This window comes from Apteryx mantelli, chromosome 17 (assembly GCF_036417845.1).
Source record: "Apteryx mantelli isolate bAptMan1 chromosome 17, bAptMan1.hap1, whole genome shotgun sequence".
NCBI lineage: Eukaryota > Metazoa > Chordata > Aves > Apterygiformes > Apterygidae > Apteryx > Apteryx mantelli.
In genome coordinates this window covers 8,806,720-8,820,376 of record NC_089994.1, presented here as the reverse complement: position 1 = coordinate 8,820,376, position 13,657 = coordinate 8,806,720, and the positions used below count along the sequence as shown (strand labels likewise).

At 63.0% G+C, this 13,657-nt stretch overlaps 1 protein-coding gene across 1 annotated transcript in view; it reads right to left on the bottom strand.

Moving 5' to 3' along the window:
* Positions 1–8,447: 8,447 nt before the first annotated feature.
* The window catches only part of LOC106486286 (vacuolar protein sorting-associated protein 29-like), a 31,130-nt gene continuing 25,920 nt past the window's right edge, over positions 8,448–13,657 (bottom strand). The window contains exon 5 of the mRNA XM_067307335.1: positions 8,448–8,582. Within this exon, the coding sequence (XP_067163436.1) occupies positions 8,495–8,582 (88 nt within the window). The 3' untranslated portion in view covers positions 8,448–8,494. The remainder of the gene's footprint in view (positions 8,583–13,657) is intronic.

The following is a 13,657-nucleotide window of genomic DNA, read 5'->3' as shown; positions in this document are numbered from 1 at the left end:
CCGACGGGGCTCTGCCGCGGACCCCCGACTCCCTCTTAAACCCCCGCCCGCCCGCGGCACGGCCCCTCCATGCAAATCTGCCCCGCGCTCACCACCAAAACCTGCCCGCGCCTCCCTCCCCTCCGCCCTTCCCGCTCCCAGCCCAGATCGGCCACGTTAGACGCAGCAGGGCTTGTCCGAGGCCTCAGAGCGGAGACACGTCCCACCGCACATGCCAAAACCCAGGCACGCGTGGACCGCTCATCCCCAGACCGGGACGATCGGAGCGGGGACAGAGGGCCTGGGAGAGCCGGGCTCCTGGAGCAGGCAGGGCAGCAGGCGGCCCTCACAGCTCCAACCACCCCGCCGTGGGGCTGGGGCGATGCCCACCACTGGGAACACCCCCACGCTCCACATCTGACCCTCTCACACGTGTGTCCCTGGCCCCACACAGGCCCCACACATTCCTGCCCGTACCCACCACAATTCCTGCCCTGCACTGCTGCACCTGTCCCACACCCTTTCCCACAAACAGAGATGCCAACTCCTGCGCTTGAGTAAGAACAACACCCGAGACCCTGCTGAGGCCACTTCTGCAGCACTGCGTCCACCTCCGGGCTCCCCAGCACAAGAGAGATGGGGGTCAGCAAAGGGCCACGAGGGTGCTGAAGGCACTGGAGCATCTCTCATATGGGGAAGAGCCTGAGGAGAGACCTGGGACTGTCTGGCTCGCAGAAGGGAAGGCTCAGGGAGAAGCTCATCAATGCTTATCAATACCCGACGGGGGGAGGAAAGAAGACAGAGCCAGGCTCTTCCCAGAGGCAGCCCGAGACAGGACGAGAGGATGCGAGTGCAAACTGAAATGCAGGAAGCTCCATTTACATGCAAGAAAAAGATTCTTCTCCCCTGAAGGTGGTCAAGCCCTGGCAAAGGGTGCCCAGAGAGCCTGTGAAGTCTCCATCCCTGGAGACAGGCAAATCCCAACGGGACAGCACCTGCACAGCCCGCACTACTCAACCCTGCGAAGGCCACGGCAGCTGGATGAGATGCTCGCCAGAGGTGCATCCAACCTCTGCAACTCCGGGACTTCCCCAGCCCCAGCACCTTCATTGCCCTCGTGCTCTGCTGCTTTTCTCTCTTGGCTCCTTCCCCTTCCTTCTTTGCCCACGGGGCCCTGCTTTTCAAGGCCTTTCCTCGTCCCCAGGCTACACCTCCACAGCACCACTGCAGACCACAGGTAGAGCGAGGCTGCGCGGGGAGGGCTGTGGTGGGGACCTGCACAACCATCACACGGGGACAGCAGACACCGTTCAATGGTCCCTGCAATGGCGGGACATTTGTGTCACACTTCCCTATTCCCCGGGGTCACCGTGCAATCACTGCTACCACCACAGTAATACACGGCCTCGTCCTCGGCTTGCACCCCAGTGATGGTTAACGTGCCCGTGGAGCCAGACTTGGAACCGGAGAATCGTGCAGGGATGTTCGAGGGTCTCTGGTTGTCCTTATATATCACAGTGACCAGGGCACCACCAGGTTTCTGCTGGGTCCAGCCATAGTTGTTGTAGCTGCTAGCCCCAGAGCAGGTGATCCGGGCGGTTTCTCCCGGGGACACAGACACCGAGGCCGGCTGAGTCAGCGCTGCCTGGACCAGGGAACCTGCAGAGGGAGAGGAGAGAGGGTAGAAAGCAGCAGGTCAGCAAGCGACAGAGCAGCAAAGTTCCCCCAAACAGCAGGACAGGAACAGGATCTTAACCCACAGGACCCCATGCAACAGACAGACCAACAGCCCCACACACAGAGCACAAGGACAGAGCTCCAAGGGCCCTGCAAGGAGAGCGGGAGCAGCAGCGACGGGGAACACCACAGCAGGAGGAGAAGGGACCTGCAGCAGGGGCACGCTTGGGGAGCAGACTCCAGCTCTGCACATCCCAGCTCAGCACATCCCAGCAAAGGGGCAGCTCCAGGGGGAGCAGGGAGCCGCCAGCAGCAACAGGGAGCAGGGCTGGCAACAAGGTCACATGGTGCCTTTTGTGGGGACAGAGACAAGATGGGCCCGGGGTCCCAGGACAGGAAAGGCAGGACATTCACAGAAATGGCCGTGCAGAGCGGACAGGAACCAGCATGTGCCCTGCACCCATGGTCTTTCTTGACCACCTCTTTGACTCTGCCCCACCTGCTCCCTCTGCCCCTCACATGGACTTGGGTAGCGAGGCCGAGCCCAGACAGGGCCTTGGCAGCACCAGGGCCCTGGCGCCAGGGGCAGACTGACAACCCCCAGACACAGGGAACCACTCTAGCATGGGAAACAGGAGTCTCCCGAGCTGGGGACACCACCCTGCACGGCTGAGAGGAAGGCGGACACAAAACCTGCCTCTTTGATGCTCCCGGGTTTGAGTCTCACTTCCCCACTGCTCTGGGGTGCCGTGGCACCAGTACCACTACCAGCATAGCTACCACAGTAATACATGGCCTTGTCCTCGGCTTGCACCCCAGTGATGGTTAACGTGCCTGTGGAGCCAGACTTGGAACCAGAGAATCGTGCAGGGATGTTCGAGGGTCTCTTGTCATTACCATATATCACAGTGACCGGGGCACTGCCAGGCTTCTGCTGGAACCAGCCATAAGCATAGCCGCTGCTAGCCCTGGAGCGGGTGGTCTGAGCAGTTTCTGCTGAGGACACGGACACCGAGGCCGGCTGCTGAGTCAGCGCTGCCTGGACCGGGGAGGCAGGAAGAGGAAGGCAGAGAAGGGAGAAAACGGGAGGTCAGCAAGTGCCGGAGCAGCAAAGCCCCCCCACGCATCCGGACAGGACGGGACTCAATGTGCCCACAGGCCCTGGAGAATGGGACACGCAGCGTGCCAGCCACCAACCCCAGGCACCCCCTTCTGGGGAGGCCGTAGCCAGATCCTGTGCCGCCTGCCTGCTGCTGCTGCTGCCCCCAGGGCTGGCCAGGACCCAGGGCTGAGGCTGGGCAGCCCCAAGGCACGGCCGGCCGTCAGCACCCAGCCCTTGGGACAGCCCTTGGGGCATCCGGGCTCTGGGCCACAGTGAGCCAAGGCGAGAGGCGATGGCTGACGGAGAGCACGGGGACATGTCCAGCTCAACAGGGCTGCGCAAGACACACTTCCACGGGCGCGAGAGCAAAGCCTCAGGAAACAACACAGGGCACAAGGGACAGCAGGAGGAGGCTGGTCCCAGACCCACTCACGCCAGGGCCCTCCGCAGCAGGCTGCTCAGATCGCAGCCTCATGAGGGCTGAATGGCCCCCACGATGCAGATCCCAGCACCTCTCTGCACTCCTCTCCCTGTCTTAGACCATCCCCAAAATGGACGAGCAGATGCACAGCGCCCCGGTCGCTCCTGGCGGAGCTGCACGGGCAGGAGGGCAGCGAGGGCACCCGGCAGGGCCCTGGGTGCCAGCCTGGCCATGCACGGGCACCTCGTCCTGGCAGCGCAAGCAGGAGGCAGGGCCCGGCACGGTCCCACCACTCTGGGGTCTGTTCCCTCCCCGTGAGCTGCTGAATGATGGGGGATGGCAACAGCCGAGGGGACAAAGCCATGGGCAGTGCGGGGAAGGCTGTGGTTGGGACCTGTGTGACAATCACACGGGGACAGCAGACACTGTTCAATGGTGCTTGCAATGGCAGGATGTTTGTGTCACACTTCCCCGTTGCTCTGGGGCACTGTGGCACCAGTCCAACCACTAGCATAGCCACCACCACAGTAATACACGGCCTCGTCCTCGGGTTGCACCCCAGTGATGGTTAACGTGCCCGTGGAGCCAGACTTGGAACCGGAGAATCGTGCAGGGATGTTCGAGGGTCGCTTGGTGTTATCATATATCACAGTGACTGGGGCACTGCCAGGTTTCTGCTGGAACCAGCCATAGTAGCTGCTGCTAGCCCCAGAGCAGGTGATCCGGGCGGTTTCTCCCGGGGACACGGACACCGAGGCAGGCTGCTGAGTCAGCGCTGCCTGGACCAGGGAACCTGCAGAGGGAGAGGAGAGAGGGCAGAAAGCGGCAGGTCAGCGAGCGACGGAGCAGCAAAGCCCCCCCAGGCAGCGAGACCCCCACGGGGCCCCTGTGCCCACAGGCCCCGGACGGGGACACCCAGGCTGGCCAGGGCACCTGTGCCGTGGGCGAGCACCGCGAGGAGGAGAGGAGCCCAGGCCATGGCGCGATCCCACCAGCTACGCGTCCCCACGCCGACGGGGCTCTGCCGCGGACCCCCGACTCCCTCTTAAACCCCCGCCCGCCCGCGGCACGGCCCCTCCATGCAAATCTGCCCCGCGCTCACCACCAAAACCTGCCCGCGCCTCCCTCCCCTCCGCCCTTCCCGCTCCCAGCCCAGATCGGCCACGTTAGATGCAGCAGGGCTTGTCCGAGGCCTCAGAGCGGAGACACGTCCCACCGCACATGCCAAAACCCAGGCACACGTGGACCGCTCATCCCCAGACCGGGACGAGCGGAGCGGGGACAGAGGGCCTGGGAGAGCCGGGCTCCTGGAGCAGGCAGGGGAGCAGGCGGCCCTCACAGCTCCAACCACCCCACCGTGGGGCTGGGGCGATGCCCACCACTGGGAACACCCCCACGCTCCACATCTGACCCTCTCACACGTGTGTCCCTGGCCCCACACAGGCCCCACACATTCCTGCCCGTACCCACCACAATTCCTGCCCTGCACTGCTGCACCTGTCCCACACCCTTTCCCACAAACAGAGATGCCAACTCCTGCACTTGAGTAAGAACAACACCCGAGACCCTGCTGAGGCCACTTCTGCAGCACTGCGTCCACCTCCGGGCTCCCCAGCACAAGAGAGATGGGGGTCAGCAAAGGGCCACGAGGGTGCTGAAGGCACTGGAGCATCTCTCATATGGGGAAGAGCCTGAGGAGAGACCTGGGACTGTCTGGCTCGCAGAAGGGAAGGCTCAGGGAGAAGCTCATCAATGCTTATCAATACCCGACGGGGGGAGGAAAGAAGACAGAGCCAGGCTCTTCCCAGAGGCAGCCCGAGACAGGACGAGAGGATGCGAGTGCAAACTGAAATGCAGGAAGCTCCATTTACATGCAAGAAAAAGATTCTTCTCCCCTGAAGGTGGTCAAGCCCTGGCAAAGGGTGCCCAGAGAGCCTGTGAAGTCTCCATCCCTGGAGACAGGCAAATCCCAACGGGACAGCACCTGCACAGCCCGCACTACTCAACCCTGCGAAGGCCACGGCGGCTGGATGAGACACTCGCCAGAGGTGCATCCAACCTCTGCAACTCCGGGACTTCCCCAGCCCCAGCACCTTCATTGCCCTCGTGCTCTGCTGCTTTTCTCTCTTGGCTCCTTCCCCTTCCTTCTTTGCCCACGGGGCCCTGCTTTTCAAGGCCTTTCCTCGTCCCCAGGCTACACCTCCACAGCACCACTGCAGACGCCTGGCGCCGACCTCTGGGCACGCCACCTGTGCCCCCCCATGGGCTGATCACAAGCCCAACAGGCCAGGAACGGGCAAACGCAGCCAGTGCTGGCGCAGCCCACAGGTTTTCTCGCTGACCATCACGCAGGACACTCGCTGACCCAAGCCTTCCTTGGCCCCACAGCACAGGCATCCCCGGACACCCCTGGATGCCCTCGCACACAGGCCAGGAGCCGCTGGGCCTGGGAGAAAAGCTACCTGCCTGTGGTGCTTCCCTTTCCCCAGCGCTGCCCTCCCTGGGGTGCACGTGGCCCAGAGACGCCGATGGGCAGAGACTGGGGCAGGGCTGGACGGGGGCTGTACCACTGCGGGCACCACGGATGGGTCGTGCTGCAGCAGGGCACGCGCCCCATGGCGGCTCTGCCTCACCGGCACGTCTGCTGCTCCACCGCCAGGTCCCAGCAGCAGCAGGGAACTGAGGGGCCCTGGCACTGCAGCAGGTTTGTCTCTCACTTCCCCATTGCTCGGTGTCATGGTGATCAGCACTGTCAAGCCAGCCACCACAGTAATACACAGCCTCGTCCTCGGCTTGCACCCCAGTGATGGTTAACGTGCCTGTGGAGCCAGATGTGGAACCGGAGAATCGTGCAGGGATGTTGGTGGGTCTCTTGTCGTTACTATATATCACAGTGACCGGGGCACTGCCAGGCTTCTGCTGGAACCAGCCATAAGCATAGCTGCTGCTACCACCAGAGCAGGTGATCCGGGCGGTTTCTCCTGGGGACACGGAGTCACAGAATCACAGAATCGCTGAGGTTGGAAGGGACCTCTGGAGATCATCTAGTCCAACCCCCCTGCTCAAGCAGGGTCACCTAGAGCACATTGCACAGGATTGCATCCAGGTGCGTTTTGAATATCTCCAGAGAAGGAGACTCCACCACCTCTCGGGGCAACCTGTTCCAGTGCTCTGTCACCCTCACAGTGAAAAAGTTTTTCCTCATGTTCACATGGAAGTGTCTGTGTTTCAGTTTGTGCCCGTTGCCTCGCGTCGTGTCGCTCGGCACCACTGAAAAGAGTCTGGCCCCATCCTCTCGACACCCTCCCTTCAGATACTTGTACACGTTGATAAGATCTCCTCTCAGCCTTCTCTTCTCCAGGCTAAACAGGCCCAGCTCTCTCAGCCTTTCCTCATAAGAGAGATGCTCCAGTCCCCTAATCATCTTTGTGGCCCTTCACTGGACTTGCTCCAGTAGTGCCACATCCCTCTTGTACTGGGGAGCCCAGAACTGGACGCAGTACCCCCGATGTGGCCTCACCAGGGCTGAGCAGAGGGGGAGAATCACCTCCCTCGACCTGCTGGCAACACTCTTCCTGATGCACCCCAGGATACAATTGGCCTTCTTGGCCACAAGGGCACGTTGCTGCCTCATGCTTAACTTGGTGTCCACCAGCACTCCCAGGTCCTTCTCCGCAGAGCTGCTTTCCAGCAGGTCAACCCCCAACCTGTACTGCTGCATGGGGTTATTCCTCCCCAGGGGCAGGACCCTGCACTTCCCTTTGTTGAACTTCATGAGGTTCCTCTCCACCCACCTCTCCAGCCTGTCCAGGTCTCTCTGAATGGCAGCACAGCCCTCTGGCGTATCGGCCACTCCTCCCAGTTTTGTATCGTCAGCAAACTTGCTGAGGGTGCACTCTGTCCCTTCATCCAGGTCATTGATGAAGAAGTTGAACAAGACTGGACCCAGTACTGACCCCTGGGGGACACCGCTAGCTACAGGCCCCCAACTAGACTCTGCGCCACTGATCACAACTCTCTGAGCTCTGCCATTCAGCCAGTTCTCAATCTACCTCACTGTCCACTCATCTAACCCACACTTCCTGAGCTTGTCTATCAGGATGCTATGGGAGACGGTGGGAGTCAGTGCTGCCTGGACCGGGGAGGCAGGAAGAGGAAGGCAGAGAAGGGAGAAAACAGGAGGTCAGCAAGTGCCGGAGCAGCAAAGCCCCCCCACGCATCCGGACAGGACGGGACTCAATGTGCCCACAGGCCCTGGAGAATGGGACACGCAGCGTGCCAGCCACCAACCCCAGGCACCCCCTTCTGGGGAGGCCGTAGCCAGATCCTGCGCCGCCTGCCTGCTGCTGCTGCTGCCCCCAGGGCTGGCCAGGACCCAGGGCTGAGGCTGGGCAGCCCCAAGGCACGGCCGGCCGTCAGCACCCAGCCCTTGGGACAGCCCTTGGGGCATCCGGGCTCTGGGCCACAGTGAGCCAAGGCGAGAGGCGATGGCTGACGGAGAGCACGGGGACATGTCCAGCTCAACAGGGCTGCGCAAGACACACTTCCACGGGCGCGAGAGCAAAGCCTCAGGAAACAACACAGGGCACAAGGGACAGCAGGAGGAGGCTGGTCCCAGACCCACTCACGCCAGGGCCCTCCGCAGCAGGCTGCTCAGATCGCAGCCTCATGAGGGCTGAATGGCCCCCACGATGCAGATCCCAGCACCTCTCTGCACTCCTCTCCCTGTCTTAGACCATCCCCAAAATGGACGAGCAGATGCACAGCGCCCCGGTCGCTCCTGGCGGAGCTGCACGGGCAGGAGGGCAGCGAGGGCACCCGGCAGGGCCCTGGGTGCCAGCCTGGCCATGCACGGGCACCTCGTCCTGGCAGCGCAAGCAGGAGGCAGGGCCCAGCACGGTCCCACCACTCTGGGGTCTGTTCCCTCCCCGTGAGCTGCTGAATGATGGGGGACGGCAACAGCCCAGGGGACAAAGCCACGGGCAGTGCAGGAAAAGCTGTGGTTGGGACCTGTGTGACAATCACACGGGGACAGCAGACACTGTTCAATGGTGCTTGCAATGGCAGGATGTTTGTGTCACACTTCCCCATTGCTCTGGGGCACTGTGGCATCAGTACCACTAGCAGCATAACCACCACAGTAATACACGGCCTCGTCCTCGGGTTGCACCCCAGTGATGGTTAACGTGTTTGTGGAGCCAGATGTGGAACCGGAGAATCGTGCAGGGATGTTCGAGGGTCTCTTGTCATTAAGGTATATCACAGTGACCGGGGCACTGCCAGGTTTCTGCTGGAACCAGCCATAGTAGCTGCCACTACCCCCAGAGCAGGTGATCCGGGCGGTTTCTCCCGGGGACACGGACACCGAGGCCGGCTGAGTCACTGCTGCCTGGACCAGGGAACCTGCAGAGGGAGAGGAGAGAGGGCAGAAAGCGGCAGGTCAGCGAGTGACAGAGCAGCAAAGCCCCCCCAGGCAGCGAGACCCCACGGGGCCCCTGTGCCCGCAGGCCCCGGACGGGGACACCCAGGCTGGCCAGGGCACCTGTGCCGTGGGCGAGCACCGCGAGGAGGAGAGGAGCCCAGGCCATGGCGCGATCCCACCAGCTACGCGTCCCCACGCCGACGGGGCTCTGCCGCGGACCCCCGACTCCCTCTTAAACCCCCGCCCGCCCGCGGCACGGCCCCTCCATGCAAATCTGCCCCGCGCTCACCACCAAAACCTGCCCGCGCCTCCCTCCCCTCCGCCCTTCCCGCTCCCAGCCCAGATCGGCCACGTTAGACGCAGCGGGGCTTGTCCGAGGCCTCAGAGCGGAGACACGTCCCACCGCACATGCCAAAACCCAGGCACGCGTGGACCGCTCATCCCCAGACCGGGACGAGCAGAGCAGGGACAGAGGGCCTGGGAGAGCCGGGCTCCTGGAGCAGGCAGGGGAGCAGGCGGCCCTCACAGCTCCAACCACCCCACCGTGGGGCTGGGACGATGCCCACCACTGGGAACACCCCCACGCTCCACATCTGACCCTCTCACACGTGTGTCCCTGGCCCCACACAGGCCCCACACATTCCTGCCCGTACCCACCACAATTCCTGCCCTGCACTGCTGCACCTGTCCCACACCCTTTCCCACAAACAGAGATGCCAACTCCTGCACTTGAGTAAGAACAACACCCGAGACCCTGCTGAGGCCACTTCTGCAGCACTGCGTCCACCTCCGGGCTCCCCAGCACAAGAGAGATGGGGGTCAGCAAAGGGCCACGAGGGTGCTGAAGGCACTGGAGCATCTCTCATATGGGGAAGAGCCTGAGGAGAGACCTGGGACTGTCTGGCTCGCAGAAGGGAAGGCTCAGGGAGAAGCTCATCAATGCTTATCAATACCTGATGGGGGGAGGAAAGAAGACAGAGCCAGGCTCTTCCCAGAGGCAGCCCGAGACAGGATGAGAGGATGCGAGTGCAAACTGAAATGCAGGAAGCTCCATTTACACGCAAGAAAAAGATTCTTCTCCCCTGAAGGTGGTCAAGCCCTGGCAAAGGGTGCCCAGAGAGCCTGTGAAGTCTCCATCCCTGGAGACAGGCAAATCCCAACGGGACAGCACCTGCACAGCCCGCACTACTCAACCCTGCGAAGGCCACGGCGGCTGGATGAGATGCTCGCCAGAGGTGCATCCAACCTCTGCAACTCCGGGACTTCCCCAGCCCCAGCACCTTCATTGCCCTCGTGCTCTGCTGCTTTTCTCTCTTGGCTCCTTCCCCTTCCTTCTTTGCCCACGGGGCCCTGCTTTTCAAGGCCTTTCCTTGTCCCCAGGCTACACCTCCACAGCACCACTGCAGACGCCTGGCGCCGACCTCTGGGCACGCCACCTGTGCCCCCCCATGGGCTGATCACAAGCCCAACAGGCCAGGAACGGGCAAACGCAGCCAGTGCTGGCGCAGCCCACAGGTTTTCTCGCTGACCATCACGCAGGACACTCGCTGACCCAAGCCTTCCTTGGCCCCACAGCACAGGCATCCCCGGACACCCCTGGATGCCCTCGCACACAGGCCAGGAGCCGCTGGGCCTGGGAGAAAAGCTACCTGCCTGTGGTGCTTCCCTTTCCCCAGCGCTGCCCTCCCTGGGGTGCACGTGGCCCAGAGACGCCGATGGGCAGAGACTGGGGCAGGGCTGGACGGGGGCTGTACCACTGCGGGCACCACGGATGGGTCGTGCTGCAGCAGGGCACGCGCCCCATGGCGGCTCTGCCTCACCGGCACGTCTGCTGCTCCACCGCCAGGTCCCAGCAGCAGCAGGGAACTGAGGGGCCCTGGCACTGCAGCAGGTTTGTCTCTCACTTCCCCATTGCTCGGTGTCATGGTGATCAGCACTGTCAAGCCAGCCACCACAGTAATACACAGCCTCGTCCTCGGCTTGCACCCCAGTGATGGTTAACGTGCCTGTGGAGCCAGATGTGGAACCGGAGAATCGCGCAGGGATGTTCGAGGGTCTCTTGTCGTTACTATATATCACAGTGACCGGGGCACTGCCAGGCTTCTGCTGGAACCAGCCATAAGCATAGCTGCTGCTACCACCAGAGCAGGTGATCCGGGCGGTTTCTCCTGGGGACACAGAGTCAGCGCTGCCTGGACCGGGGAGGCAGGAAGAGGAAGGCAGAGAAGGGAGAAAACAGGAGGTCAGCAAGTGCCGGAGCAGCAAAGCCCCCCCACGCATCCGGACAGGACGGGACTCAATGTGCCCACAGGCCCTGGAGAATGGGACACGCAGCGTGCCAGCCCCCAACCCCAGGCACCCCCTTCTGGGGAGGCCGTAGCCAGATCCTGCGCCGCCTGCCTGCTGCTGCTGCTGCTGCCCCCAGGGCTGGCCAGGACCCAGGGCTGAGGCTGGGCAGCCCCAAGGCACGGCCGGCCGTCAGCACCCAGCCCTTGGGACAGCCCTTGGGGCATCTGGGTCTGGGCCACAGTGAGCCAAGGCGAGAGGCGATGGCTGACGGAGAGCACGGGGACATGTCCAGCTCAACAGGGCTGCGCAAGACACACTTCCACGGGCGCGAGAGCAAAGCCTCAGGAAACAACACAGGGCACAAGGGACAGCAGGAGGAGGCTGGTCCCAGACCCACTCACACCAGGGCCCTCGGCAGCAGGCTGCTCAGATCGCAGCCTCATGAGGGCTGAATGGCCCCCACGATGCAGATCCCAGCACCTCTCTGCACTCCTCTCCCTGTCTTAGACCATCCCCAAAATGGACGAGCAGATGCACAGCGCCCCGGTCGCTCCTGGTGGAGCTGCACGGGCAGGAGGGCAGCGAGGGCACCCGGCAGGGCCCTGGGTGCCAGCCTGGCCATGCACGGGCACCTCGTCCTGGCAGCGCAAGCAGGAGGCAGGGCCCAGCTCGGTCCCACCACTCTGGGGTCTGTTCCCTCCCCGTGAGCTGCTGAATGACGGAGGACCAAAAACAGCCCAGGGGACCTTAAAGCAGGACAAAGCCACGGGCAGTGTGGGGCAGTGCAGGGAAGGCTGTGGTTGGGACCTGTGTGACAATCACACGGGGACAGCAGACACTGTTCAATGGTGCTTGCAATGGCGGGACGGTTGTGTCACACTTCCCCATTGCTCTGGGGCACTGTGGCACCAGTCCAACCACTAGCATAGCCACCACCACAGTAATACACGGCCTCGTCCTCGGGTTGCACCCCAGTGATGGTTAACGTGCCTGTGGAGCCAGACTTGGAACCGGAGAATCGCGCAGGGATGTTCGAGGGTCTCTTGTCATTATAATAAATCACAGTGACCGGGGCACCGCCAGGTTTCTGCTGGGTCCAGCCATAGATACTGCCGTAGCTGCCACTACTCCCAGAGCAGGTGATCCGGGCGGTTTCTCCCGGGGACACGGACACCGAGGCCGGCTGCTGAGTCAGCGCTGCCTGGACCAGGGAACCTGCAGAATGAGAGGAGAGAGGGCAGAAAGCGGCAGGTCAGCGAGTGACAGAGCAGCAAAACCCCTCCTGTGCCCACAGGACCGGCCAGGGACACCCAGGCTGGCCAGGGACATCTGCAGACCCCAGACTCCCTCTTACACCCCTGCCTGCCCACGGCACAGCAAATCTGCCCCACGCTCACTGCCAAGGGCTGCCGGGGCCACGCTTGCTGCAGTGGGGCCAGGCCAGCGCCAGCTGCAGACAACCCTGGCCATGCAGCACGGGGCACCACCGAGGCCTTCCTGTCCCTGTGCTCCACACACACGGCGCAAATCCCCACACTCCCTCCCTGGCCCTTCTCCAGTCCTGCTGCAGGCCAGGGCAAGGGGGGCCTGCGCCTATTGCCACAGCCTTGGGCTCTACAGCCCAGCGCCCTTGGATGGGGTTGGACCCACCACGGGCACTCCCGGGGAGACAGTATCATGCCCGTGGGGCTGTGGGGCAGCACTGCCAGGAGGGTGTCAGGGTGCGGAGCTGCAAGCCTGCAGACTGCAATCCTTCAGGACTGCCAGCTGCCTGGGCTGCCCACCAGCACATCTTTCCTCTCCAAACTCTTTATCTGAGGCACTGAAGGCCGAAAGCTTTAGCTTCCTGCTCAGTTGAGGGCACATACCTGCCTTTTGGTGCTGGGACTAACATTTCAGCCCAGTTGAAATCCCTCTGCAGTGATGCCCAGGAACAGGGGACAAATGTAGCCCCTGACAGGCCCAGCCTGCCCACAGGGCACAGCCCTGGGGCGCTAACAGCAGGGTGAGCCAGGACGCCTGGCACAGCCACGGGCAGCACCGGGAGGGCGGTGGTGGGGACCTGCGCGACCATCACACAGGGACAGCAGACACTGTTCAATGGTCCCTGCAATGGCGGGACAGGTGTCACACTTCCCTATTCCCCAGCGTCATCGTGGCACCAGTACCACCGCTGTCAGCACTATCACAGTAATACACGGCCTCGTCCTCGGCTTGCACCCCAGTGATGGTTAATGTGCCTGTGGAGCCAGAGGCAGAACCGGAGAATCGTGCAGGGATGTTGGTGGGTCGCGTGGTGTTATCATATATCATAGTGACCGGGGCACCACCAGGTTTCTGCTGGATCCAACCATACCAGCTGCTGCCATAGTCATCGATGCTACCCCCAGAGCAGGTGATCCGGGCGGTTTCTCCCGGGGACACGGACACCGAGGCCAGCTGCTGAGTCACTGCTGCCTGGACCAGGGAACCTGCAGAGGGAGAGGAGAGAGGGCAGAAAGCGGCAGGTCAGCGAGCGACGGAGCAGCAAAGCCCCCCCAGGCAGCGAGACCCCACGGGGCCCCTGTGCCCACAGGCCCCGGACGGGGACACCCAGGCTGGCCAGGGCACCTGTGCCGTGGGCGAGCACCGCGAGGAGGAGAGGAGCCCAGGCCATGGCGCGATCCCACCAGCTACGCGTCCCCACGCCGACGGGGCTCTGCCGCGGACCCCCGACTCCCTCTTAAACCCCCGCCCGCCCGCGGCACGGCCCCTCCATGCAAATCTG